General features: G+C 37.9%; 1 protein-coding gene across 10 annotated transcripts; it reads right to left on the bottom strand.

The window, feature by feature from the left end:
• Positions 1 to 1,405: 1,405 nt before the first annotated feature.
• LOC136833260 (uncharacterized) lies at positions 1,406 to 20,311 on the bottom strand. 10 transcript variants are annotated; one of them, XR_010851390.1, is made up of 7 exons: positions 19,817 to 20,311; positions 17,266 to 17,408; positions 14,423 to 15,507; positions 9,411 to 9,560; positions 9,045 to 9,200; positions 5,912 to 7,637; positions 1,406 to 4,114 (listed from the first exon to the last, which is right to left on the bottom strand). XR_010851390.1 is itself a non-coding variant. In XM_067095173.1 (6 exons), the coding sequence occupies exons 4-6, from the start codon at positions 9,480 to 9,482 to the stop codon at positions 3,662 to 3,664; spliced, it is 681 nt and encodes a 226-aa protein (XP_066951274.1). In that variant the 5' UTR covers positions 9,483 to 9,560; positions 14,423 to 15,507; positions 17,266 to 17,408; positions 19,817 to 20,299; the 3' UTR covers positions 1,406 to 3,661. The 10 variants fall into 10 exon arrangements, 5 of the variants coding, with proteins under 5 accessions (XP_066951274.1, XP_066951275.1, XP_066951278.1 ...); XM_067095173.1 differs by lacking the exon at positions 5,912 to 7,637 and having other exon boundaries at positions 19,817 to 20,299; XM_067095174.1 differs by lacking the exon at positions 5,912 to 7,637 and having other exon boundaries at positions 17,266 to 17,402; positions 19,817 to 20,299.
• Between the last annotated feature and the right edge of the window lie 4,743 nt (positions 20,312 to 25,054).

Here is a 25,054-nt window from a genome sequence, read left to right as displayed (position 1 = left end):
CAGAATTCAGGCCAAATGCCAAGCACTGGGACCTATGAGGTCATTCAGCGCTGAAATGGAAACTGACAGAAGGATTGAAAGGCGTACCAGGAGGAAAACCTCAAAGCAGTTGCACTATAAATCAACTGTTAGAAGAGGGTGGAAAATAAGATGGAAGAAAAAATATGAGAGGAGGTACAGTAAAGGGAACGAAAGGGGTTGCAGCTGGGGGCCGAAGGAACCCTCTAAATACAGTGCACCGCGTGAAATGCACTGACGTCAGTAACCCCCTACATAGTTCTATTTTAAACTCGTGCTCTTTAGAGAATAAAAATAAACGAGAAAATGTATCCGCGCTGTATTTATGCTTCTTCTAAAAGTACCCAATGAATATCTTAGTAAGTAGATCTGCCTTCTATTGCTTTCCAATGTCATATTTATTGTTATAATATATCCATCCGTAGCAATTTACTAATTCGTTCCAGTGATAAAATGAAGGAACAATAACATTATTTTCAATAACTCCACTCAAATATTTCAAAATTCCTACTATCTGCTAACAAACAACTTCCATTTAAGACTGTACTGTAATCAGTTAACCAATATTTGCATTTAAGATACCAATGTAATCTATGAGCCAATATTTGCATTCATGACCGTACTGTAATCTGTTAATCAATGTTTGCATTCAAGACTGTACTGTAATCTGTTAACCAATGTTTGCATTCAAGACTACTGTAATCTGTTAACAATTTTGCATTCAAGACTGTACTGTAATCTGTTAACCAATGTTTGCATTCAAGACTGTACTGTAATCTGTTAACCAATGTTTGCATTCAAGACTGTACTGTAATCTGTTAACCAATGTTTGCATTCAAGACCGTACTGTAATCTGTTAACCAATGTTTGCATTCAAGACTGTACTGTAATCTGTTAACCAATGTTTGCATTCAAGACTGTACTGTAATCTGTTAACAATTCAAGACTGTACTTAATCTGTTAACCAATTTTGCATTCAAGACTGTACTGTAATCTGTAATGTTTGCATTCATTAAATCTGTTAACAATGTTTGCATTCAAGACTTACTGTAATCATTTTGCATTCAAGACTGTACTGTAATCTGTTAACCAATGTTTGCATTCAAGACTACTGTAATCTATTAACCAATATTTGCATTTAAGACTGTACTGTACTGTAATCTATTAACCAATATTTGCATTTAAGACTGTACTGTACTGTAACCTATTAACCAATACTTGCATTTAAGACTGTACTGTACTGTAATCTATTAACCAATACTTGCATTTAAGACTGTACTGCAAGTTTCCTAGGATAACACCATCATGTAACATGCATTCCCTTTTATTCTTAACATGAAAATCTTCGAAGTTGCTCTTTACAGGGACATAATACAAAAACAATCGATTAAATACAAACATGTAATCATATACAGCATTGAGCATCTGTAACAGAATGATACATTTCCTTAAGTACTGTACTACAGTTTCAGAAGGCTTGGCTACCTTCCTTTTAAGAGTTTATCTCAAGTCCTATCTTGAAATACCACAGATGATGCAGGTAAAATATCTGGGAGTCCCCAGACTCCCTACTCCACACACATTTTTAAGCACTTCCAGGAAACACCATAATTTCAAAAGATTTTTTACTATCTTTTCACGTTTACTTGGCTTCACTTTGGTGGTCATGCCTGCTACACTCCTGACTGGGCAAGATTTCATGACTGGCCTCCTAGCCAAAACGTATACAAAAACGCAGCTAATTTATAGTTATAATAAATTTTATGTTTCAAAAATTTTGTTGATACTGCAAAATTACTACTACAGGGAACACTCGAACATATGTATTCACTACTGGATGTAACAAAAAATAAAATTTCACCATTAACTCTTAATATGAATGAGCAAATTATAAAAACTATGTTATGTTGTCAAGGTATAACGATGAGATACACAACTGAAAGAGAAGCATTCCCTAAGCAATTATGAAACAGAAATATATGCAACTTGTGCTCAGATTCTCATGCACTTTGTCCATTTCTCAAGTCCACTCCTCCCCCAGGGACGATCTCTCCCCCCTCCGTCTCTCTCTAGAACTTGACAGAGCTGTGGTATTCTCTAAAGCAACCTAAACACAAGGCCACCTTACAGCCGGGGCACCAAGTCGAAACCTTCTTGTTTTTTGACCTGCTTTCTTTTCTTCGTATTTGCACACACATAGCACAGTCTTTGTCCTCTTGCTCTGCTCTGCGTTGGTGGCACAGGTGCAAGGTGGTGCCTTGGCACCACTGCTGGGGTGCAATGCGATCAATTTGTATCGCTGACACCCTTCTGCCCCTTTCTGGCTGAAATGTGCCATACTTGTCAAGCAGTTGCTTGCAGACGCTCAGAGAGAAATTTCGCAAAGACATGGGCTTTCTAGTTTTATGCTTGTAGACATTATAAGCATTCCACATGCAAATGTCTATCAGATGTAGCAATGCTTTTTTGTACCACTTAAGCGTTCTTCTTGCACACTCCACATTCCCCATCCGCATGTCACACTTGTCTACAAGCCTCATGTTTTTTATGTAGTCAGTAACAACATCCAGCCTCATGCATGGGACCCCTGTCTGATGGTCACATCTCCCTGTGGGGACTAACTGACCGGTGTGTATTGTTGTCAACAAGGTGAATTCTTTTCTATCTTTCCATCTGACGGCCAGATGATGCCCTTTCTTCCGAAGTGCAGTCTCTCCTTTCTTCAAGCCTGAGGGAAAGATAGCCATCCCCGTTCTTTGGTCACGAACAGTACCAACCAGCCCAGTGTTGCTGTGGTGTAGATATTCGCTTAGGCCTGGGCTGGTGTAGTAATGGCTTGTGTACAGAATATGACCCTTTCCCAGATAAGGGGTCATAAGCGATTTCACAACTGCTCCCGAGCGGCCTAGAGGGTCAATCGCAGGAATATCTTCATCCTTTCCGGTACAGAAAACAACATCCATCACACACCCAGTTTTACAGTCACAAATAACATGTATTTTTATACCAAACCGATGCCTCTTGGACCTAATGAACTGTTTGAAAATATTGCCACTTTTGAACAAAACATGGCTTTCATCTATCACAAGATTTTGAAAGGGATAAAAATATTTTTAAATCGTTCCCGAATCTGATTCATAATGTTCCTTATTTTCCACAGCCGGTCTTTGGAGTGGGCCTCTTTCAAATTGTTATTTGTAAAATGTAAAAATCTGTAAAGGGTCTGGTACCGATCACGGGACATATTCTGTGAGAATACTGGAGTATGAATGTAAATATCAGTCGACCAGTAATCCCTAATACGATGTTTAGATACATGGGGCATGAGTAACGTGATGGCAAGAAACACTATCATTTCCTTCAGGCCCACATCTTGCCATGGCTTCGTCTTACCCAAGCCTGGGGGCTGATCAGCAACGCGCTGACCATGGTAAAGGTTCGTTTCATCAACCATGATTTGCACTACCTCATCGTCCATAAAAAGTCTGAAGTAGTCTGACTCATCACTCTTACCACTCAATCTAAATGCATCTGTCACCCCTGCCTTCCCAGTAAAAACTATAATCATTAGGTACATAGTCACTTCCTTCTGTCCAACCATCATCCTGCAAAGCTCTAGGTGAAGCGTCATTACCCCAAAATCTCAGGCGCCGCCACGTGGGTGAAAAGACCTCTTTGCTTTGTCCCCACTTGCTTCAGTTTCAGAATCTGCATTTTCATCACTGCCAGTGTTAGTATACTGCTCTTCCTGGTAGGCAGGATCATTAACGTCACTGTCATCATCCTCGTCACCTGACAACTCTAAGCCATCCAGTATATCATTGTCTTCATCACTTTCATCATTTTCACTATCAGAGTCTGCAAATTCACCATCTTCAAGTACATGAAACTCCATCTTGTGAGGTATTTCCCTCTTTGTTGACGGAACTTCGGGCAGCTTATGCCTAACACTCTGGTCTCCGACTTGGTCACAACAGCCAGATGTACTGTGTTGGGGAGATCCAGGATCCTCTATCTCAAAACTGGTTTTTTCTTCTTTGAATTCACACTCATTTGAATGCATTCTTGTTTCCCAGGGATCACAGTCAAACTGCACCTGAAATAAAGTAACGAAAGCATATATTTTCCTCTTCAGCATAACACTCGTCAAGAGAGGTAACTTAAGAAAAACACAAGCCAGCAGTAACTGCATCAATCATCCTCATTTACATAATCCAAAGTGTTCCTTAAGCATGAAAATTTAGACCATTATTTCATCTGGAACGTCTACGAACAGGAACTTTGTCTAAAACTAGTACATGTACTTCAGTAAACACACTCACATCTCATTCCAACCTTAGCAGCTACTCATGCTTTTTCTCTTCATACTTACTGCTTATCAATTTATCCTCCCATCTCTCTATATCCACACCACTTCAATATACAATGGTCCATTTCCACCTGCATATATATATCCTCATTTCTTATTCTTTCAAACACAGCCTACATACCCATGAAACATTTACTTTCGCTCTATAATCAAACTCCACTTTCTAGGACACAATGGGTCTTTTAAATGCTTTGATCTTTCCTACTTAAATGAATTACTCCTATTCCTTATTCTTACTAAAATCCTCCACAAAACCACCTGTAATGTACCAGATTCTCTCCCTCATCATTTTCAGTTTCCCCCAAAATGTAACAAACTATATTTCCAGTTCCATTTTTCCTTCAACTCATCTCTAATACACACTACACGCATCAAAAAGACACTGGATTCATGGAACATTCTTGCCTCAATGTCCTCTAAAATATGGTTAACTTCGAGCTGGACAGTTCAACAAAACTCTCTACCTATTACTTTACATTCAAAACATTCCAAATATTCCACACAAATACTGATGTTGATCCTTACCTTAGTCTACTTCAACTATCTTATGTACACAGTAATACCCTGCCTTACATCTTCCAGCGGGGCAAAATGTGGGCTTCTCTCTATTCTCTCTGTTGTTAAATTTTCCATGTTTCAATACCAAAGTACTGCTCCATACTGCTAGCTGATGGTTCTACCTGCAAACGCTAGGCCTCTGCTACCTCTGGGAGGCAGTACTTCCACTACCGAGTCAGCAACTTGGCAGACCTACCAAAGGCCAACACATTCTCTGGTCTGTGGATCAGGTCACCTACTTAGTTCAGCACACCTTCAATTCGAAGGCAGCTAACTGTAGCTAATACCAAGTAATGGGTCACAAATGTAGCTCTACCCATGGCCCTCCACTAGTTAAAAGAGAGAGCAGAGGGGAAAACTCAGCCTACATGCTACTCCAGGAATAGAAAGTTGTCACTGCATCCATTCCCCCCAGACTGATTCTAAGCAAGGAGCACTCAAGCAAACTGTCTGTCCAGAGATGTGTGCCTACACAGCTACCACAGGAGAAAGTATCTGGGGACTTGCAAGCAATGTCCCTCCAGTGAAATAAGGAGAGGAATATCCATCAACCTTTGACACCTGCTCTCACTGGCATTGACAAAAATAAAAAGTTCCTCTGAAAAGGGTAAGGACAGTCCCACATCCTTACTTCAGTATCATAAAAATAAGATAAAAAAATATATATAAATGTATATAAAATAATGTATACACATAGCCAAGAGAACATTTTGCACTTTCCTTCACAAAAAAGTATTTGATACAATTTTAACTGTTGCTTCATAATGTATGTGAATAAAGTACCTATTTCTAGTTGTACTAAATTATAATTATGATAAAGAAAATGCAAAAAAAAATGACAAAGTGGTGTAAAGTTCTGTGTAGAAATATCTAAGATTTTACAGATGAATATACAAATATTGATAAACAAACAGTATACATACGGTACACATGTACAGTATATATAACAAAACCCAGAACACTCACCTAGGCTGCTTGTTAGACCATGCCTTCAAGCTGTTGACCAGTACTTGTGAAGGGTGTGGTACTTCTTGAAGCAATCCCCCCTTTTGCAAATGCCACTTTGCACTTGCTGCACTGACAGAAGTATCTTTATTTTTCCCACTCTTGTGGCAAATGCAGCAGCATTTGTCTCCCTCCTGACAGCAGCTGTTCAAAGACATGCCACAGTGATGCAGTCTCAAGACGTCCAGAAGGATCCAAAACCCTTGGCCTTGTGTGGGGCAATGGTATTTCCTGTAGGAGGCTGGCATTGTGACAATCGCCATCCTCCAACACTACAAGATCGTCAAGGTCCACACCATCCACACTGGTGAGCATGGTGATCAAGTCAGTGTCCTGCCAGCATATGATAAAAGAATTTCCTTTAAGGTGGTATTACAAGGCACCTTGGAACGTGAGAGTACTTGCAATGGTGTTGGTGCTCCTCCTGTCAGCTGCATAGTGCCAGTAGTGTGGATGCCATGCTCCAAAAGTTCCTCAGAAAGGTCCACAGAATTATAAGCATTATCCATGAAGACATAGCATCCCTTATTCAAATATGGTGGCAAAAGCCAAACCACGCTATCATGGAGTATGAGACGCACCATGATAAATGTGAAGGTCCAGGATGTATCCGCAAAACTTGCAGCAAAGGAGAGTTGAAAAAGTTACCAAGGAAAATTTGGCATCCCAGTCCTTTGATTTTTCCTGTTAGTTGTAAAACTACTCCTTCCCGTAACCCACATTCAAGGTTTGCCACATTTCTTTCCTGTATACATATCGCATTCAAACAAGTATCCAGATTTAGAATCACACCTACACCACATTTTGAATCCCCGTTTTACAGGTTTACCTTTAACATATTGCTTTATCATATCGTGACCTTTGAATTTTATCATATGTTCATCAATTGTTTGATATTTAGTTGCAGAAAGAGCAGTCAAAAATGCATCATTGAAGTGCATTAGTACAGGTCCCAGCTTGAAAGCTCTATCATGCATAGGGTCATCAGGTTTTTTCATCAGTTCATTATTACTGAAGTGTAGCATGGCTCGAATTTCCTCAAATCGCTTCAGTGACATGATCTTAGCCATGTATGGCACACCAAGATCAGGGTCACTTGACCAATAGTCTCTAACTGAAGGCAGTATATGATATCCCATAACAATGTTCATACCAAAAAATGCCTTCAGTCCATTTATGTCAGTGTCAAAAATATGGCCTTTCTGTGTGGCGATAGCTTAGTTTCAGGGATGACTGTATCTTGAAGAAATTTATCAAACTTAGCTGCATCACCAAAAACTTCATACGGAGTAGGATCTTCAGTAGCATCTTTAAGAATTTGGCCAAACTGTTCATCTGTTGTATCTTTTGAAACATCCAAAGCCTTTTCAACATCTTCAGCACTAATCTTGTGCCACCTGTTGTCAAAAGAGGATGATGAAGATGAGAGAGAATCCTCTTCAGTAAGCCTAGAAGTAGTTGCTTGCTCTAGGTTTACAGGAATCTGCTGAGAATCAGCAGGATCAATTATTACTGTGCAATCTTTATTCAAAGAATTGTTGTTCTCTAATGCTTCAACATCATCTTCAAGAAATCCTACACCTTCCTCATCGAGTACTAGAGCGTCCTCTGTATCGCTGGTGTCTCCAAATAAGATTTCATGTATATCATGTTCATTTATTCTGAATATTCTCTGTCTTCCTGTTATCTGAAACAAGTCATTGTGGTTTACTTTAGACCCCCATTAAACGAGGTTTTCCTTAAAAACACCGTTTTCTTTCAAAATTATGTCCAGTAATTATTGTAATAACTAACAATATTTGAGAAGAAAATATTCTAGAAAGTTCCATGAAAGGGATAATGGTACATCCATGTACCACAACATGAAATCGTAATTTTCACATACTAAACAACCAAATATTATTCTTAATATTGTACAAACACAATATATGGATATCTGAAAACAACAAACAAAACATAATTCTCAAAAATACTGATTAGTATGCTTACCATAAATGCAAAAAGTGTGACCCTCCACAATGAGCACTGAGACACAACTGTTCAAGGACAAATAAAGTACTTCAAGAGTAAGAGTTGCCAAATAATAAAAATAACTAAAGAAACCATAAAACTACACCGTTACATCGTCAACATAAAAAATACACAAAAAGTAAATATGGCATGTGCGTTTAAATGATATATATATATATATATATATATACCAGCATTACAGTTTTGCCAGTTAACACTATGGTTAGTTGATACGTGCATGCATAAAGAATATTCACATCTCCCTTTCTTATTGCCTATCTATATGTTCTGTTGCTCATTGGGAGGGTGGGTATCATTCTCAGCTAGCACTCTGCTGGTCCCGCATTCGATTCTCCGACCGGCCAATGAAGAATTAGAGGAATTTATTTCTGGTGATAGAAATTCATTTCTCGGTATAATGTGGTTCGGATTTCACAATAAGCTGTAGGTCCCGATGCTAGGTAACCAACTGGTCTTAGCCAAACGTAAAATAAATCTAATCCTTCCAGCCAGCCCTGGGAGAGCTATTAATCAGCTCAGTGGTCTGGTTAAACTAAGGTATACTTTAACTTTTTTTCTATATGTTCTCTCAATCGCTGATCACCAGACCTTCCTGATTCCCCGATACAGTATAAACTTTTTTCCAGTGCTCATAAGGGACATGGTACATTCCATTAACAAGATTGCCATGTTGTTGAATGTTCAACAATTATTGTTCTTAGAGTGGTAGTTTGGTAATGGCCGAAGATGGCTATTAATTTTTTTTCTCCTCTTAACTTTTGTAACTTACCTCCATTTATTGTATTATATTGCAATCACCTGAAGCAGAGACCAGCTGGTCTTGAAACTAGTGAATTTAAGCATTTTTAATAGATTTCCAAAACACAACAGAATTTTAATTTAAAATTTGACATAACTCACAATAACTAAATGGTATGGCCTCAGGTAACCTAGCCCAACAATGCTTTGGCCCTGCAGCCTAATTAGGGTCAAACTGGTCCTAATGGCCAAAAACCCACAAACAAAGGATAACAAGAACATCCCAAAGTAAAGAATCAAAAACAGGAAAATAAAATCGCAATACCTCATCATTCTCCTGCATCCATTGAGGTTGCTCATTTTTGAATGCAGCCTCCAAAAAGCCAGAGGAGTTCCTCTGAAGAACTGTCGAGGGTTGGGTACTCAATGGGTCCTCTTCTTCAATTTTTATATCTTGAAAGTGATCGAAGTCCACTAGTTCCTGAGAAAATGGAAATTAATAAACAGCATGAGTGCCTCTTCCATTTGTGTCTAATCTTACAATGTATAAAACTGTACAACATAAACATTGCCCAGAATAACACACTGCATAAGAAACCAAAAAATGAAAAAACTTTAATCCAATGCTTATTTTTCATCCCATGTTTTCCACTGTATTACTTTAACCAGGAATTTTTCAAGTATACTGCACCTTGTGAACTGCTTTGCGTCGCCTCTTTCTGACCACCGGCTGTTCTTGGCTAGCTAATTCCTCTTCCTCCATCTTCTTCTAGTATGAAGTCGCAAATAAAAACATGGGTGGAAGGTAGTCTGGTGCAAAATTGGTTTTCACTCTCTGCCCCTTAAAAATAGAAATAATGGAAAAAAATGTACACTAAAGTCACCATATATTTTCCTTAAGAGAAACTACTATCAGTTTACATGGATAAAATTCAGACAATAAAATCCGTTAGAATTATAGTTCAATACGAGAAAGGCTAAAATGGCTGAATTATGGGTGCGCTTACATATTTTCTTGTTCTGAATGAATCTGATGTAAATATGAAAATACACAGGTGATGATAATGTGTTACCCCAATTACCCTATTGCCAGGTCACAGGAATTCTAAGCCAGCCCAACCCTAGCCTTGGATGACCTAAGTCATGCCCTAGGTCTCTTGGTTTTTTAAATCCACCCAATCAAAATAGATCCTCATCAATATGATTCACGGATTATGACATGTGCCACTAATGTTTATTATGAAATTTGCAACCTAGAAAATTTCAAGGCTATTCCACAATCGTGACTGCCGAAAGAAACTAACAGCATGTCTTTTTTTTTTTTTGAAGACTTAATGATGTAGGAAAGAATAATCATGTCACAAAATTCCTCAGTAGGGAACAGGATATTGGGGGTAAAAGTTCGTTTCCGATCCAAAATCCAAATCCACATGTAGGCTAGTACTAAACATGGCAAAACAATGATTCATCTACACTGTTTCGCCATGTATAGTACTAGCCCCCCTGGGGGTTCAAATGTCCCTTCAAAGTGCATTTTGAAAAACTAAAACTTAGAAAAACTCATCATTTACATATACTTTATTTTATATGGTGATCAATATTAGTTTGCAAGAATTATATCGAATATTTTTTTTCATTTTTTATGAAGATGCGAAAACAGTAGGGATGTTCGGACCGGAAACGCACATTATCCATATTGTGAAAGAACAAGACTGACCTTGCATCACATACTACCGCAGCCTGGTTCGCGCAAGTCACCCATCGTCATATTTACCTGATTTTATTTATGCTCTTATGTTTATGTCTTTTGTTGTTTACGATATTAACCGTCTTTTATTTGTTTTTACGCTCACCGGACACTGGGGCCGGTACTAAACACGGCGCCCTTCGAAGGCCTGCAGTTTGACAGCTTACTTGGGACGTAGCTTTAGGCTCTGAACAAACCGGAGTATTCTCACTGAAAAGCAGTCTTATCTATATCAACATGAAAACACTGACGCTCCAAATCTGAATAAAGCAAATATCTCACTTGACGAACTATATATATTAATAAATGCAGAGCTTCATCAGTCGTCATGACACAAGTCGGAACTAGGAATAGTTAGGCGTCATAACAAGTGGCATTCTCTTAATAGTAGTAATGGACGGGATTTACCTTTGAAACGGCTCCCTCGCGCCATAGTGCTGGTATGTGGTTATGATGTGGGTTGCCGTTGAAAACTGCTCCCCAAGCTCGCTTTATTGCTTTTAAGTATATAATATATAGTATCAATTTTTTTTCATAAATTCTTCCATTTTTTATTTCTTCTTTCAACAGATCTGTGAACGGTAATTAGATATCAGTTCCTCGTTGCTAGTTCGGCTTGTTATCTACATGGCAGAAGCTCCTTGGGAACGCAGCGTTTAATATTAACCCCCTCGGCGATCAAAGAATTATATAAACCCATTTCTATACAGCATTGTGTGGTCTTCGTGCGGCCGTCTACTTTACATTTATCATACACCAGAGCAGTGCGAAATGAAGTCTAGTGGAAAGTTTACAACTACCTCGTCAATTGCATTTTGTCCTCTGTTCGTATCTGACTAACTCCCCCGTCTTCCTCCTCTGTTGGTCTGATGTCTTACATGAAAATAAGGATGGCATGCAGCCTGGTGAAAACTGGATATCTCTCTTTGCATCTCATAATTTAAAGAGACAGTGCAAATAAAAATAGACCCCACACAAATATAAAACGGTCTAGCTAAGAGTAGATAATTTCTGAAAAAATAATACCTTTGCTTAAGCAATACGCGATATCTGACCATTTCTGTACTCGACTAGCCATTATAATCCTCTTGCCGAAACACCCCATTCTGGTCCTCGTATAACGACTGAGCAGCCAGCACGGGCTCTCGTTCCAAAACAAGACTGAAAAGGTCAAGCTATGGCACCCACCTTCCCGTAGCATTTCAATTGAAGGATCCAGTCGATTACAACGCTACAAGTCACCAGCATTGTATTAATGGATGCAATAATTTGAATAATCTAAATCATTCTTTCACAAATTTGGAGTCATTTTAACGATTCTTTCACTAATATTAGAGGCAAATTCCAGCGGCTATCGGGTACGAGCTGAACTCTTCAGTAAACTGGCAAGACGAAAACAGAGGTATAAACAAACGATGACGTCATGGCACCTCCGCGTACGTTGTTGCCGTCTTACTCAGCTATTCTCTTGTCAGAGTCCTTCATTCCCTTCTTGTCTTTTTTGCTTTTTATTAGCTTCCTATTATTTACATCTACTAACATAACGTACAGAGAGAGAGAGAGAGAGAGAGAGAGAGAGAGAGAGAGAGAGAGAGAGAGAGAGAGAGAGAGAGAGTAGAATTTCTCAAATGATAAAATTACGGATATTTATCAGCTGCCACTGCATGTCTGCAAAGGAGAATTGGCTTGACAGGTTATTTTTGTAATGCATTCCAGTCGTTGTTTGCATACATACATAAATATATATAAAATTATATATATGCATATATATATATATATATATATATATATATATATATATATATATATATATATATATATATATATATATATTATATATATGCATATATATATATATATATATATATATATATATATATATATATATATATATATATATATATATATATATATATATATATATATATATATATATATATATATATATATATATATATATATATATATATATATATATATAAATAAATATATATACACATATATATATATATATATTAACTTTATCACATACACAATTGTTCTGTGCATTAGTATACATATGTTGTATATGTATATATATATATATATATATATATATATATATATATATATATATATATATATATATATATATATATATATATATATATATTATATAATTTCATATATATGTATGTACATAAACAATGACTGGAATGCAGCACAAAATAAACCTGTCAAGCCAATTCTCCCTTACAGACAAGCAGTGGCAGCTGAATGGCAATAAATGAAAAAGGGCTGAAGCTCATTTTAAGCAGTACAAGGAATATTGTTTGCATAGAGCCAAGTGGTGTAAGAATCAAAAGGGGCGAGAAATGCGATGATAAGTCGTGGCAAAATGGTTAATGGAAGAAGGACGACCCACCCTATGCTGGATTAAAATGGAGGTGTTGGAAAGGAGGGGCTCTGACATTCTGGAAGCATGAAAATGACTGTTTACAAATAATGTTACTTTTATTTTGTGGTTTTCCATTATATGAAAGAGATTTGATTCAGTTCATCCAACCTTATACTTCAAAATGAAGGAAAAGATAAAATGCCAACAATTTTTTTTCTCTAAAAAACAATCTTTAGATCTATCTATTTCTATGTCAGATGTTAGTATGTATTAACTATGAATTCATCAACAGAAAATGACAAGTTAACACTTCGCTGGGCACGTCCATAAATCGTGGATAATAAAAAAAAAAATCTGTCAAGAACCTAAGCATAAATACAAGATGTTTTCGCTATTGTAACTTTTTTTGAAAAGTAGAAAATAACTGTGCTACATCGACTTATTGATGTAAGTGTATTCCGCCCCCTTCCCGAGCTGATGGAAATTATGCATGGCCATTTGCAGTCATTTGGGTCTGTTTTGAATAAAAAACTTCCAGGATGGGAATATACGGTATATGAAAACCCAAGATACTAAGGAATACAATATTTATTATAAAGAAAGCAATTTTTTTAAATACATGTATAAAAAATACTGTATAGACTTTAATTACTGGAAAATAAAAATACCTGTAACTTTGCTCCCTGTTAATCTGAAAATAACTAATAATCATCTGTTTGACAACACAAATTATAAAAAACTATAAAAATACAAAATTTATATGTACATTTTTGGATAAAAGGGACCTGAGAAATACCTATACACATTTCCATACACTTACAGCTAATTTTTGTAAGAGAGACAGGCACACCTTTCCCTCTCCCACTCCCTCCCCTCCTCGCCTTATATTCACGCAAAGGGGATCTCCTCGCTGCTATCAGTACAATAGCTCACCAGGATAATGGATAAAAGCGTCCGAGCCTACACCGATATACAAGAAACTCTGATACTGTATATCGTTGTATACATACGTGAATGCGTGTTTTTGCTATAAAGTATATTTATACCCTGTGCCCCTTAAACTAAAACGTTTATAACTGCCTATTTTAACAGTTCACTGTCTAATTTAATAGTTTGGACATCCCAAAACACCCAGTCATCTTACATTACCTTTCTACAGCTGTTACTCATAAGTATATAATGTACAGTACACCCCTAAACACTTATAACAATTATTTACTAACTTTAAAGTATCAATATTAATGTAAACGTAGCAAGATATCCATATAAAAAACAAATTAAATAAGTCTGTCTTACAGAAGTGTGACAACTAATCAAGTTTTCTCTCATAGTACTGAAGTCATTCCATTTTTCTTTTTGCTATACAGGGTATATACAGATAGTGCCTGTAAAGTAAGATAAAAGCCTTATTATTATTATAATTTTTAGAGTTGAAAGCAATGCAAATTATTCAAGAAACACTAACAATAACAAATTTTACCTAGCTGTACAATGAACATGGAAAATATTTGAGTAAAATAATAAAATAAATTAATGAAATTAGCCTAGGCCTACGCTACTTTAAAATGGCTGTACTCACTTTGAAAGTGGATTGAAGATCTTAAGTCCCTCTGCAGTAGTGGCAGGCGAAGGACAAATTTCCATGTGGTAATGACAGGCGAAGAACAAGTTCCCATGTGGCAGTGGCAGGCAAAGGGCAGCGATGACGGCAGGGATGAAATAATTGAAGAACCAATGCTTAAAGATACACATGGTGAACTGTGCATTCTTCGAAAAATCATACAGAACTGGCAGGTCATTCACGTTGATGTGGCCTTTTGCCCTCTTTTCTTCCGACATAACATTCGTACGATCAGGCATCTTCCTGAAATTAAGGCCAGTCTCGTCGGCGTTATAAACTTGAGATAGCAGCAAGCCTTCATCCTCAATCGACTGGCAAATCCTTTCTCTGAATTTTGCAGCAGCATCTTCGTCAGCAGACAATGTGTCCCCTGACACTTTTACTTTTCGGCCTATACCATGCCTGCGTTTTAAAGCGAAAAGCCCAACCAAGCGAAGCTGTGAAATCTTTTAGTCCAGCATGAACACTCAATTTCTTGGCAGCCTCAATGAGCTGTTCAGCAGTGATGCAGACTCCTGTTGCACGTTGCTCTCTGTACCATTTCAGTACCATTTCCTCAAGTTTGTCACTGTCCGATACCCTCATAAATTTTCGAGGAGCACCAGCCTTCTCTCCTCCATGTTCAATATCATAGCCTTTACTCTTAAATGTTGCAAGTTTACCTTTAGCTCTCATAATGTCAGACACTGTCTGTGCACGGATACCATAATGTTCAGCCACACTTTTCTGAGATGAACCACTTTCTACTTTTGCAACAGCATCCAGCTTTTCCTGGATGCTTAAATGCTTCCTTGAACATTTCCTTGTACTTTCACTTTTGGCCTCAAAATCAACACGGCTGTCTTCACTATCTACGTCACATCACACTCCATTGACGTCTTACTGGGCTTTTGCAGATCCGATGAACAGAGCTTGTTCAGAGGGATGAAGCCTTCAAATGGAACCCCTGGGGTGTCCCGCTGTTGAACTGTTGAGGCTGGGATGTTGAATGGGTCCTCCTCTTCAATTTTTGCCTCTTGAAAGGGCTTGATGTCCACTGGTTCCTGACAAAATGGTAATTAACAAGCTGCATGAATGTCTCTTCATTTTGTGTGATCATATATTGTACAATGTTGTAAAACAAAAATTATTCCTGAACAATGCATTGCATGAGAAAAAAAAAAATGCTGAATAAAGTAAAAGTGAAGAATACTACCACAGCCTGTACCTCTGTAACTACTGCACCAGGTTATGAGCAAACCACCACAGAAGAAAAGTTATTCTACGTATTGCAAATACATCAGAAAGCCCACTTTTGACTGGCCTGAAACTCGTCTATTTGATTTTTTACAACAAACATAGTACCGGGTAAATACAATGGATCTGTGCTCCCACTAGGAAGTTAATACCTTTGAAATTGCACACATGCACAGGCCATCCACTCTATATGCTTTCTCAGTGCATAACATTTCAAGTTAAAATAAAAGTGCCCAAGTCAAGTGCTTCAGTGTCATAAAATTGAACAATAAAACCCAGTTCTGCTTATGGTTCACTGCTGGCAGACTGACACCGGTAGAAGTCGCCAGGAAGTGGTGCTGCACTAGACTGAGAGCACTAGAATGTATATACTCTAATCAGTGGTCCTGGAAAAGTTGTGGAGATTGATGAAAAAAAATTTGGAAAACACAAATAAAGAAAGGCACATAGGAGAGTGGGTTTTTGGGGAACTTGAACAGGAGTCCAAAAGAACTTTCAAGGTGCTGGTACCCGATCGCACAAGGGAGATGTTAGTTGTTTAAATAAGTACTGCATGTGGATATTACTGGGAACCAAAATAATTTGTGACCGTTGGGCGACACACTCATAAAACAGAAATCACTCCCAAAACTGGTGCCTCAACAGAAAATCATGCAGGGTTGGAGGGACACTAGGGGGGGCTGTACCCAAAATATGGATGGAAAGATAGTTTTCCTTGTGTTCATACATGCTGCAGCCACCCTTCACCCACCTGTTTCCCATAATTGGGAGTTTTGATATTTGTTTCCATATTGACACATCCCAATTACAAGGTACTCTTTTATTGTATATTTACACTGAGGCACATATTGGTTAGCTTAGGGCAAGTGTGGTTGGGTAGCATTTTTTAGGAAATGCTTACTGTAGGCAATCGGTCGCTTAGGCCAGTCTGCATGTCCAAACATAAACTTAACTGAGGGGGTTCATTGTCACTGCAGCTGAAAGCAGAACGGCAAGTCTACTTCTCTAAAAGTACTGTTTCCACTAACATGTTCAAGGATTTTTCAAAAATCACCAAAGATGCACGTATCCTATCCCCTTGTATTCATGCCCCCACCCAAAACACAGTTCCCTCGTTGGGTGAGTGGGTTCCGTTTCTCAAAATCAGTTCAATCTCCGAAAATCACCAATGAAGAATTAGAGGAATTTATTTCTGGTGATAGAAATTCATTTCTCCCTATAATGTCCACAATTGTAGGTCCCATTGCTCCCCAATTGGTTCTTAGCCAAAAAAAATAAATCTAATCTTTCCCAGCCCTAGGAGAGCTGTTAATCAGCTCAGTGGTCTCATTAAACTAAGCCTTTTTACCAAAAAAACACATATTCACACCACAGTCCCCTTTACCATATGCAGCCTTTTGCCTTTTCATATGATTTACCTGGCCAAAATTAAGCAAAATCGACAAATTTAGCAGATGTTCAGTCAGGAAATTAGACATGGTAGTAGTCTTCAGTTTTACCAAACTTGAGTCTAACACTTAATTTTTTATTCACTGCATTACTGTAGTCAGGGATTTTACAAGTACCTTGTCACCTGCTTCACAATCCCTCTTTATGACCATCGGCTGTGCGTGGCAAGCTAGTGCCTCCATCTTCTTCTTCTGGTCTGATGTCATGAATGAAAACAAGGAGGGGAGGAAGTCTGGTGAAATACGTTGTCAATCTGCACCTTAAAATGAGAAATAAGTTTACAATATATTAAATCTATACAGAAAAAAATCATGGATTAACAGTTCAACGCAAGAATGGCTAAAAAGGCCAAATTACGGGTTCTTACATATTATCATGATCTGAATAAACCTGGTGTAAATATGATGTATGTAACTATGTACATCTGTGGAGATTAAGCCCTGGTTTTGATGTAAAATGCATTTGAATGTTCTCTTGAACTGCCTTCATGTAAAATTTTTAACTCAAGCCAAACTTATCTTAACCTAACCTAGATGGGAGGGCTGGTATAGTGGTATAAGGCTTGTACAGGTACGCATACATAACCAGCGATTTTCCACTGAAAACCAGAAAAAAATAACCGAGGTACTAGAAAATGTTCTAGAAAGGACGAAGGCCCCTACCACCAAAATTAAAAACACACAATGTTAAATTATACAACAATGTTCATCACAAATCCTTACATTGTTTAAAGTGATTTGAAAATATCTGCCAGGTAAGGACACAATGAACCAGGTACAGTTGGGCGAAAGTGAGTATCGGCTTGGTCATAGGCTACTCTCTGAAATGCCCACTGCAGTTCAGGGGTAGCCTAGGCCAGACTAAGGTTATTTTTCGTTAGACTCCAGCCACCTTCTACATTAAAATTTATATTTTTCTTGAATAAAAGACATAAAAACTACAAACTTCTTCTCTATGCATTATCTTCGCAAATGATTAATAACAGAGAAAAAAAATACTAAACTTACATAAGTTGCGAGTTTTTTCCAAGTCCATTGTTTATGTTTTCACTGTTAAGATGGGTAGCTCTTGTTACGTTCGTATGTTTGTTTTCACTCCTGATAAATGTGCATTGTGACAATTTTCGCCTACATGCGCAATGACTCCACCCACTAAACAAGATTCTTCAATTAGAATACAGTACCTATAGTAAAAGCATTACTATTGGCACCTGCTTTTGCTGGACTTCAGTTGGTGTGTTTTACGACGACAACCCGTTTGCGCATCGTTCCCCTCAGTTGTTCCTTATCTGTGCTGACCTACTGGAGTTGAATTTTGAATCGTCAATCAGAATTCAGATATTTTTATACAGTACTTTTCTTTCGTGTTTCCAAGGATGTCGTTGGAAAAAGCCGGTTCAGACTGAAAACCAAGTTAGTGTAGTCATGGCTTCCAATTGTGACAGTTGTGCTGTAACTGAATATGAGGCTATTAGCAAGAAAAATGACGAATCTGTACAATTTTTCAGAGATCACGGCGTTCTTCAAAGAAGGTGAAGTGTCCCAAGTGTGGCAAGGATTGTGTTCTCGTTCACCCTGGTGGTGTTGCTGAAACATCAGACTCCGAGAAGTAAGGTAAGGAAACAAAATCTAGTCTAAAGTGTCATTTTTAATGCACTGACTAATTGCTAATGTCCTGTGACCCTGTGGCGGCGCGTTGGTTACCGCTTAATATATACGTGCCTGCCAATCTTTAAAAAATGCAAATAAAGGCGCGGCGCCGTTTTTACCGCCTACTACCCATTCCTTTTGCATACATATAGAGTAAGGGGGCAAACTATACATTTGCGCGAGATATCATCATCAGAGCACAACTAAACAACAAAAAAACTACCAGAAAATTTGGTTTTCCATGCAAAAACGGCTGGCTGGAGTCTTCCGAAAAATTACCCAGACTAATTGACCCCTCCATCTACATTAGCCCAAGGAACGTTAGAAGGTTTCATCGGCAGCAAATTTTCAAGGAAGGTCTGGTTATGAAGGCTTCCAGCTTCATACAGGCAAAATTATATCAGAACAATGAATACAACCTATCTATCTATCTACCCATGCAAAAATATATTCTACAAGTTGGTCCATTAGATCGCCCTAACCAAGCGTTCCTAACCTAACCAAACCGACCCTGGGTACGTTACCAAACCATGGCAGTATTGAATTAAACCGAATACAGAATTATGGCCAAAGGCCAGGCACTGGGACTTGTGAGGCCATTCAGTGCTGAAACGGAAATAGAGAGTAGAAAGGTTTGTAAGGCGTAACAGGAGGAAAACCTCGCAGCTGCACTATGAATACATTGTAAGGAGAGGGTGGAAAGTAAATAAGAAGAAAGAGAATATGGAGAGAGGTACCTACGGTAAAAGGAACGAAAGGGGTTGCAGCTAGGGGCCGAGGGCACGCCACAAAGAACTTTAAGTAACCCCTAAAGTACCCAACTACGGGGAACCTTGGCAGTAAGAGGCCTCGACTTAACATGCTTGATTGGAATGGCTATGCCGTTGTACCACATACTTGAAAAGTGGCAACTGACGGTAGAACTAAGTAGTAATTAAAAGCAGCATAAACCACAAACAATTTATTTCTCAAACATTATCTACTGACGTAAAAAGAGAGCCGATAATACTCGTCTTACCTTAATGAAATACTCGAACAGGCTGTATCCAAAATATTCCCTCTCCTCGAGACCCGTTCGACGTGATGACCCTACGTCCAAATGTGCAAGAATAGGGGCCCTAAGTCAGGCGGGCCTATCGAAAATGGACGTCTATTGGCCGAAAATATGGTCCGGGGGGCATGACACATCTCGTTCTGTTTGAAAAAACCGCGGCTGAAAGACGCCCCAAAATCCAGGAATCACACTTCTCCCCCAAATATCTGTCTTTACGAACTATTTAATTGATGGATCTGGTCATTTGTCACACTACGAGCGTCCGGCATCGCCATCACAACGGCGCCCTTCAATGTACCCTCTCCAGGATAGTAATTTTCGAGTCAGGAGTCCAGGACTCAATAGGACTCACGTGTTGCGATACTTCCAACATGGCGATGTAAACAAACAGTGACGTCACTCAGTCACTGGCACACGAATGATAATAACTTTGGCATTTTTTTTTCTTGTATTCTTCTTTTATTTTTTTATTTTACATATATATTGGAAATACATGGGTAAGGGCGGTAAAACTCGAACGGATGAAGATATTATAGTAGAAGCGTTAAACTTTTATTCCTTTCAAATACAACGTCCTTACTCGGTGGCTAGAAATATATTATATATATATATATATATATATATATATATATATATATATATATATATATATATATATATATATATATATATAAATATATACATAATTAGTTATCAAAAGCATTAACATACATACTGCTTTCGCTGTTTATTTCAGCATCTTGCAGGGCATTTTTTTTTGGTGGCTGACTTATTTTCATGAGATTTCCCTTATACTAAAATATATATCTTCTGTGACTTTCTGAGTGTGCATATATATATACACACACACACACACATATATATATATATATATATATATATATATATATATATATATATATATATGTATATATATATATATAATACATATATGTGTGTGTGTATATGTATATAGTGTGTGCATGTAAAAGATTGAGAAGATATTTGGTGAGTAAATGCATGAAGAGCAGCCAATTATCTTGAGAGAATCAAACAATGGCGTGCACAGTCAACCATAAAATAATAATCTCCTGCCATTATCCTACAGAAGATACTAGTCCCCTTAAATAATAATTACTTTCCATGACATTTTTCTTTTATTGAAAATGGTAGTTCATCCTGAAAAAAAAAATCCTAGACAAATGACAGCTTACCCCCATAAACAGCCTGAGGCATCACTCGCATGCTTCCTTACTTTGTCGTCACCTAGCCCAGCAATCATACTCATACTTGCCTATACGGTTGCTGTATATAGTTTATTTTCTTTATTCTTGATCATAAATTATGAAAAAAGCTCCAAAAATGTATATGCCGTGAAGTCGGAAAAAGAAAAATGGATATATATAGCTTTCAGCATTTTTTGGGCAAACTGGGAAAATCCCAGCTGTTCCATAGGCCTCTCTTCTAGCCTCTTCAGCACACAAAGGTTTACATAACTAGATAAACAAAACTCGTAACCACTGGTTAACACACGCCCATCCCTGCAAATGGGGCAATTGCCGAAATCTATTTTGCTTCTTAGGGATTTAGCTTTCCTCACAGGTGAGTATCATGATCAGGCAGCCCAGTGACCACTTCTAAACTTGAATGTACCACTTTTTACTAGGATATATCACAAAAACAACTTAATAAGAAAATACAAAATATTTACTCAGTCATTGGTAACAAAATGAAAACTTTCCTTAACTACTACACACTGTACTTGAGGAACTAGTTTCTTTTTTACTTTTAGCAGGTAACTTCAAGAACCTGCACTGAGCAGAAGCTATAAGTACTAAATCTGAAATTCGCCGAGACTTCTCAGTCAAACATGTTTCTTATCTTTTCCAGGAATCTTGGATAACTTTAAAACACTTCTGGTATTCTCAGAATCTTATGGCTGCATTTCCATCAGACAAATCAAGTCAAGCATTACTCATCTCAGGTTAACACTCCAGATTACATTCATCTGTACTGCATGCAGAAACCATTCACACCAGACGAGCAGACCAGAGTCAACTCGATTCTCAAGTCCAGTCACGCACAGGGCTGGACCAGTTGTTTCATTTGTCTATGCAAGTCTGCAGTGGTTACGATCATCATGCAACTGGAGTTTAAATAACTTTGGTTCGAGAGCACCCTACTGTATATGACCCTACTGCTCGTAGCCACCAAGATCGTGGTACAATAGACGCTCTGTGAGGAGAGGCTGCTGAGCTGAAATGTACATGTGAGACAACACATTTGGTACTGGCACATAAAGTGGCTGCAGCGTTTTTTCATACAGCAATACTTGTTTCTTTGACAATGTTGTGTACTGTGGCCTCTCCACCACTAAACTGGATAACAAGGGAAGCAAAGGATCCTCCGGTAGCTACAAGTCTGGTAAGAAAGACGTATTACAAGCATTAATCAGTTGTAGTTGTTATATAAAAGTTAGGTCTTCAAATTTTATATAATGATGTAAACAGCTGATACACTGTAATGCTATAATTCCAATAATGAGAAATCAATTAATAACAACTATATCAAGCACAGCGTAAACTTCAAATCTTAAAATCTGTACATATATGTGTGTATATAATATAACTACTTCTGTCTCAGTTTATAGCAGTTTCCTTTATCTTCGTTTCTCATGATAATATTATTGGAGTTAGAGTTGATTTTTATACACAAAAAGGTATTTAAGATGGAATTTTTTTTATTTAAAAATATGTACAGAAAAGAAAATGCACAATGGACATGCTTATAGATTGCATGTAGATTAATATTTTTTTCATTCTTAAAAATCCAACATAAAGCAAAAAAGTTGTTAGGATCTAGGTTAATTGATACTTAAATAATAAACTCAGGGATGAACATTTTCAAGCAAAAACATATTTATCAATAAAGAACTTTAGAAAACATGTTTTATATAAAATACCCTCAAATAATTCATTTCTGATGCCCTGTTGAACTGTCCATTCAACACAGAAAAAAATGTGTTATGCACTTACTGTAGCATTATGAAAGCTGACTGTATTTATTCCCAAAACCCTTTCCCCTTCCGTTCCTTTTTCCCAAGAAGTACTTTTCCACACCTTCCACAAACGAAAGAATAACGGCAGAAAGACCAAGTTGGTTGTTTTGCAAGACGACCCACACACACCTACCGGTACACCTCATTAAACTCACCTTACTCTTCAGTCCTCGTAAAGAGAACATGAAATTTCAAGACGTCTTTCGTACAAGGTTCTCTGTTTAACACGGGATGCATATCGTCCCCTGGCTTGAAGTGATCTTTTATATGCACTGACACGAGGCATGGTAGGTAAATATTAACGAAACGAGCAAAAATCACCTGAAAAATATAGAGTGGCGGGGTAACCTCTCAGACCAACTGTGGGAAGAGCACTGCTCCAGTCAGTGACATTGAACTTAACCTCGTTGCCAGCAACGAGTTGTTGTTGTTGTAACACACAGTAGGGAAAATGATGTATGAAAAACGGACTGGTTGAAAAATATTTCGTTTTTATATATTCAGTAAGTTGCACTGAGCAAGTAAAACGCCAATGTCATGCGAGTGACCCCCATTTACCAAGTCTTGTTACCGATTTTAGAGGCAAGACTATTGCATAATTTCATACGGCTGTCATCAGTAGAATGTTTCCCATTGAGAAATTCGCAAGAAATTAAAATTCGACATCTGTCACTTTTTATCGGTACCTCTCAGTTTTACTAAGACTAAACAAAAAATTAAAAAGTCATTCTGGTCTTTATGTCAAATTAGGAAAGGCCTAAATACACTCCGGAACATAATAAATAACGTAGTTCCGAGTGGCATGAGAAACATGACATGACGCAATCCAGAACCCGCTCCGCAACACGTGGATCGCTATTCGCTGCCCGCATCTCACTCTCTCTACCATACCCACGAAGGGGAGAGAGCGTTTGCTCTTTGTTTTTCTCTCCTTCATATAGCCACTTGTCTTCCGTGCTCTTGCAAGAACCTCCTTCATTGACTGACTCTTGGCATTATGATATTCTGCGGCAGAAGTTACGAGTAAATCACAACATACTGCCTCCCTCTGAACATTACCTCTAATGTTCGAAGAGCAGCGAGCGCCTGGGCTTTAGCTCTTTTACCGCCGTATATTTTACCTAATCGTCTCCCAGACTCCTGCAAGTACCTGCGTCTTTTACTGAATCTCGGCATTACGTTACTCTGCAGCGGAAGTTACGATTAATTCTTCGTAAACAATACCACCCGGACAAATATACACCGGTCAGTAAACTTTTGTTTATGAAAACAAACCTCGTTCTCACCCACGATTCATGCGGCTGAGAAGGAATTGTCGTACATGGCAACGAAATGTTAGATTTACTGAATGTTTTTGGTAACAAACGATATCATAAGTCAAATTTATAAATGATATTCAGGATTTTGGAGTGCCAAAGTGGACGCCCCTTTGATTAAACCTACTGAAACTTTGCCCATGATGAAAGACGTCGTGCGTTTGGCAGCGCTGACATGTTCTTTCGTTGTAAACCACTGAAAACTATATGAGATTTTCTATTGAAAACCGTACTTCGATTCGATTTTTATTTATTTCGTTTTTCAGAGATAGAAAACTTGAAGATATTTCTGCTCTCGCTTATAATTCTTGTTTGCTAATTGCCGTAAATCAGGCAAATGTAAGTTGACAAACCAAACTAAGTATATGAATGTTTACGTAGGCTCACACAAAAATTAAAATGTGGTTCAGGTGAAGGTCCAGCAAACTTTGCCTTTGCACTGACTAGCCAGTGTACCTTGAAAATTGTCGAACTGATAATCGACTGTCGAACAAATCCTACCGGGAATTTTTTTATATTGCATTGTCAATGAAACCACAATTCCTCTCTGTGAACATCTGTTGTTTGTGGAAAATCCGATTCCTCCGTCTTCTTCCTTTCTTGGGTAGGAGTCGTGGACGAAAACTGAGATGTCACATAGAAAATAATTGGTTGCAATTCTTCACACCTTGAACGAGAAATTGGAAAAAAAAATAATTAGAATATGTAAAATATATAAGTATATTTATTTAACAGGATACTGGTAGGAATATGCAGCCTATGGAAAATCGTCCTTGTCTCTGAAAATAGGTACAACGTAACACCCCAACCTTCCTATGCATGCATTGTTGTCCATTTTGCAACTCGTTT

Source organism: Macrobrachium rosenbergii, chromosome 51 (assembly GCF_040412425.1).
Source record: "Macrobrachium rosenbergii isolate ZJJX-2024 chromosome 51, ASM4041242v1, whole genome shotgun sequence".
Classification (NCBI taxonomy): domain Eukaryota; kingdom Metazoa; phylum Arthropoda; class Malacostraca; order Decapoda; family Palaemonidae; genus Macrobrachium; species Macrobrachium rosenbergii.
Note: the sequence above shows the minus strand (reverse complement) of the source record. Positions and strands in the feature narration are given on the sequence as shown.

Coding starts and splice junctions, on each gene's coding strand:
- LOC136833260 (XM_067095173.1), bottom strand. CDS start 9,482: ATGGAGGAAGAGGAATTAGCTAGCCAAGAACAGCCGGTGGTCAGAAAG. Junction 9,201..9,410: donor GACGCAAAGCAGTTCACAAG/GTGCAGTATACT, acceptor CCATTTTCTCAG/GAACTAGTGGACTTCGATCA. Junction 4,115..9,044: donor GGATGCAGGAGAATGATGAG/GTATTGCGATTT, acceptor ACTTTATTTCAG/GTGCAGTTTGACTGTGATCC.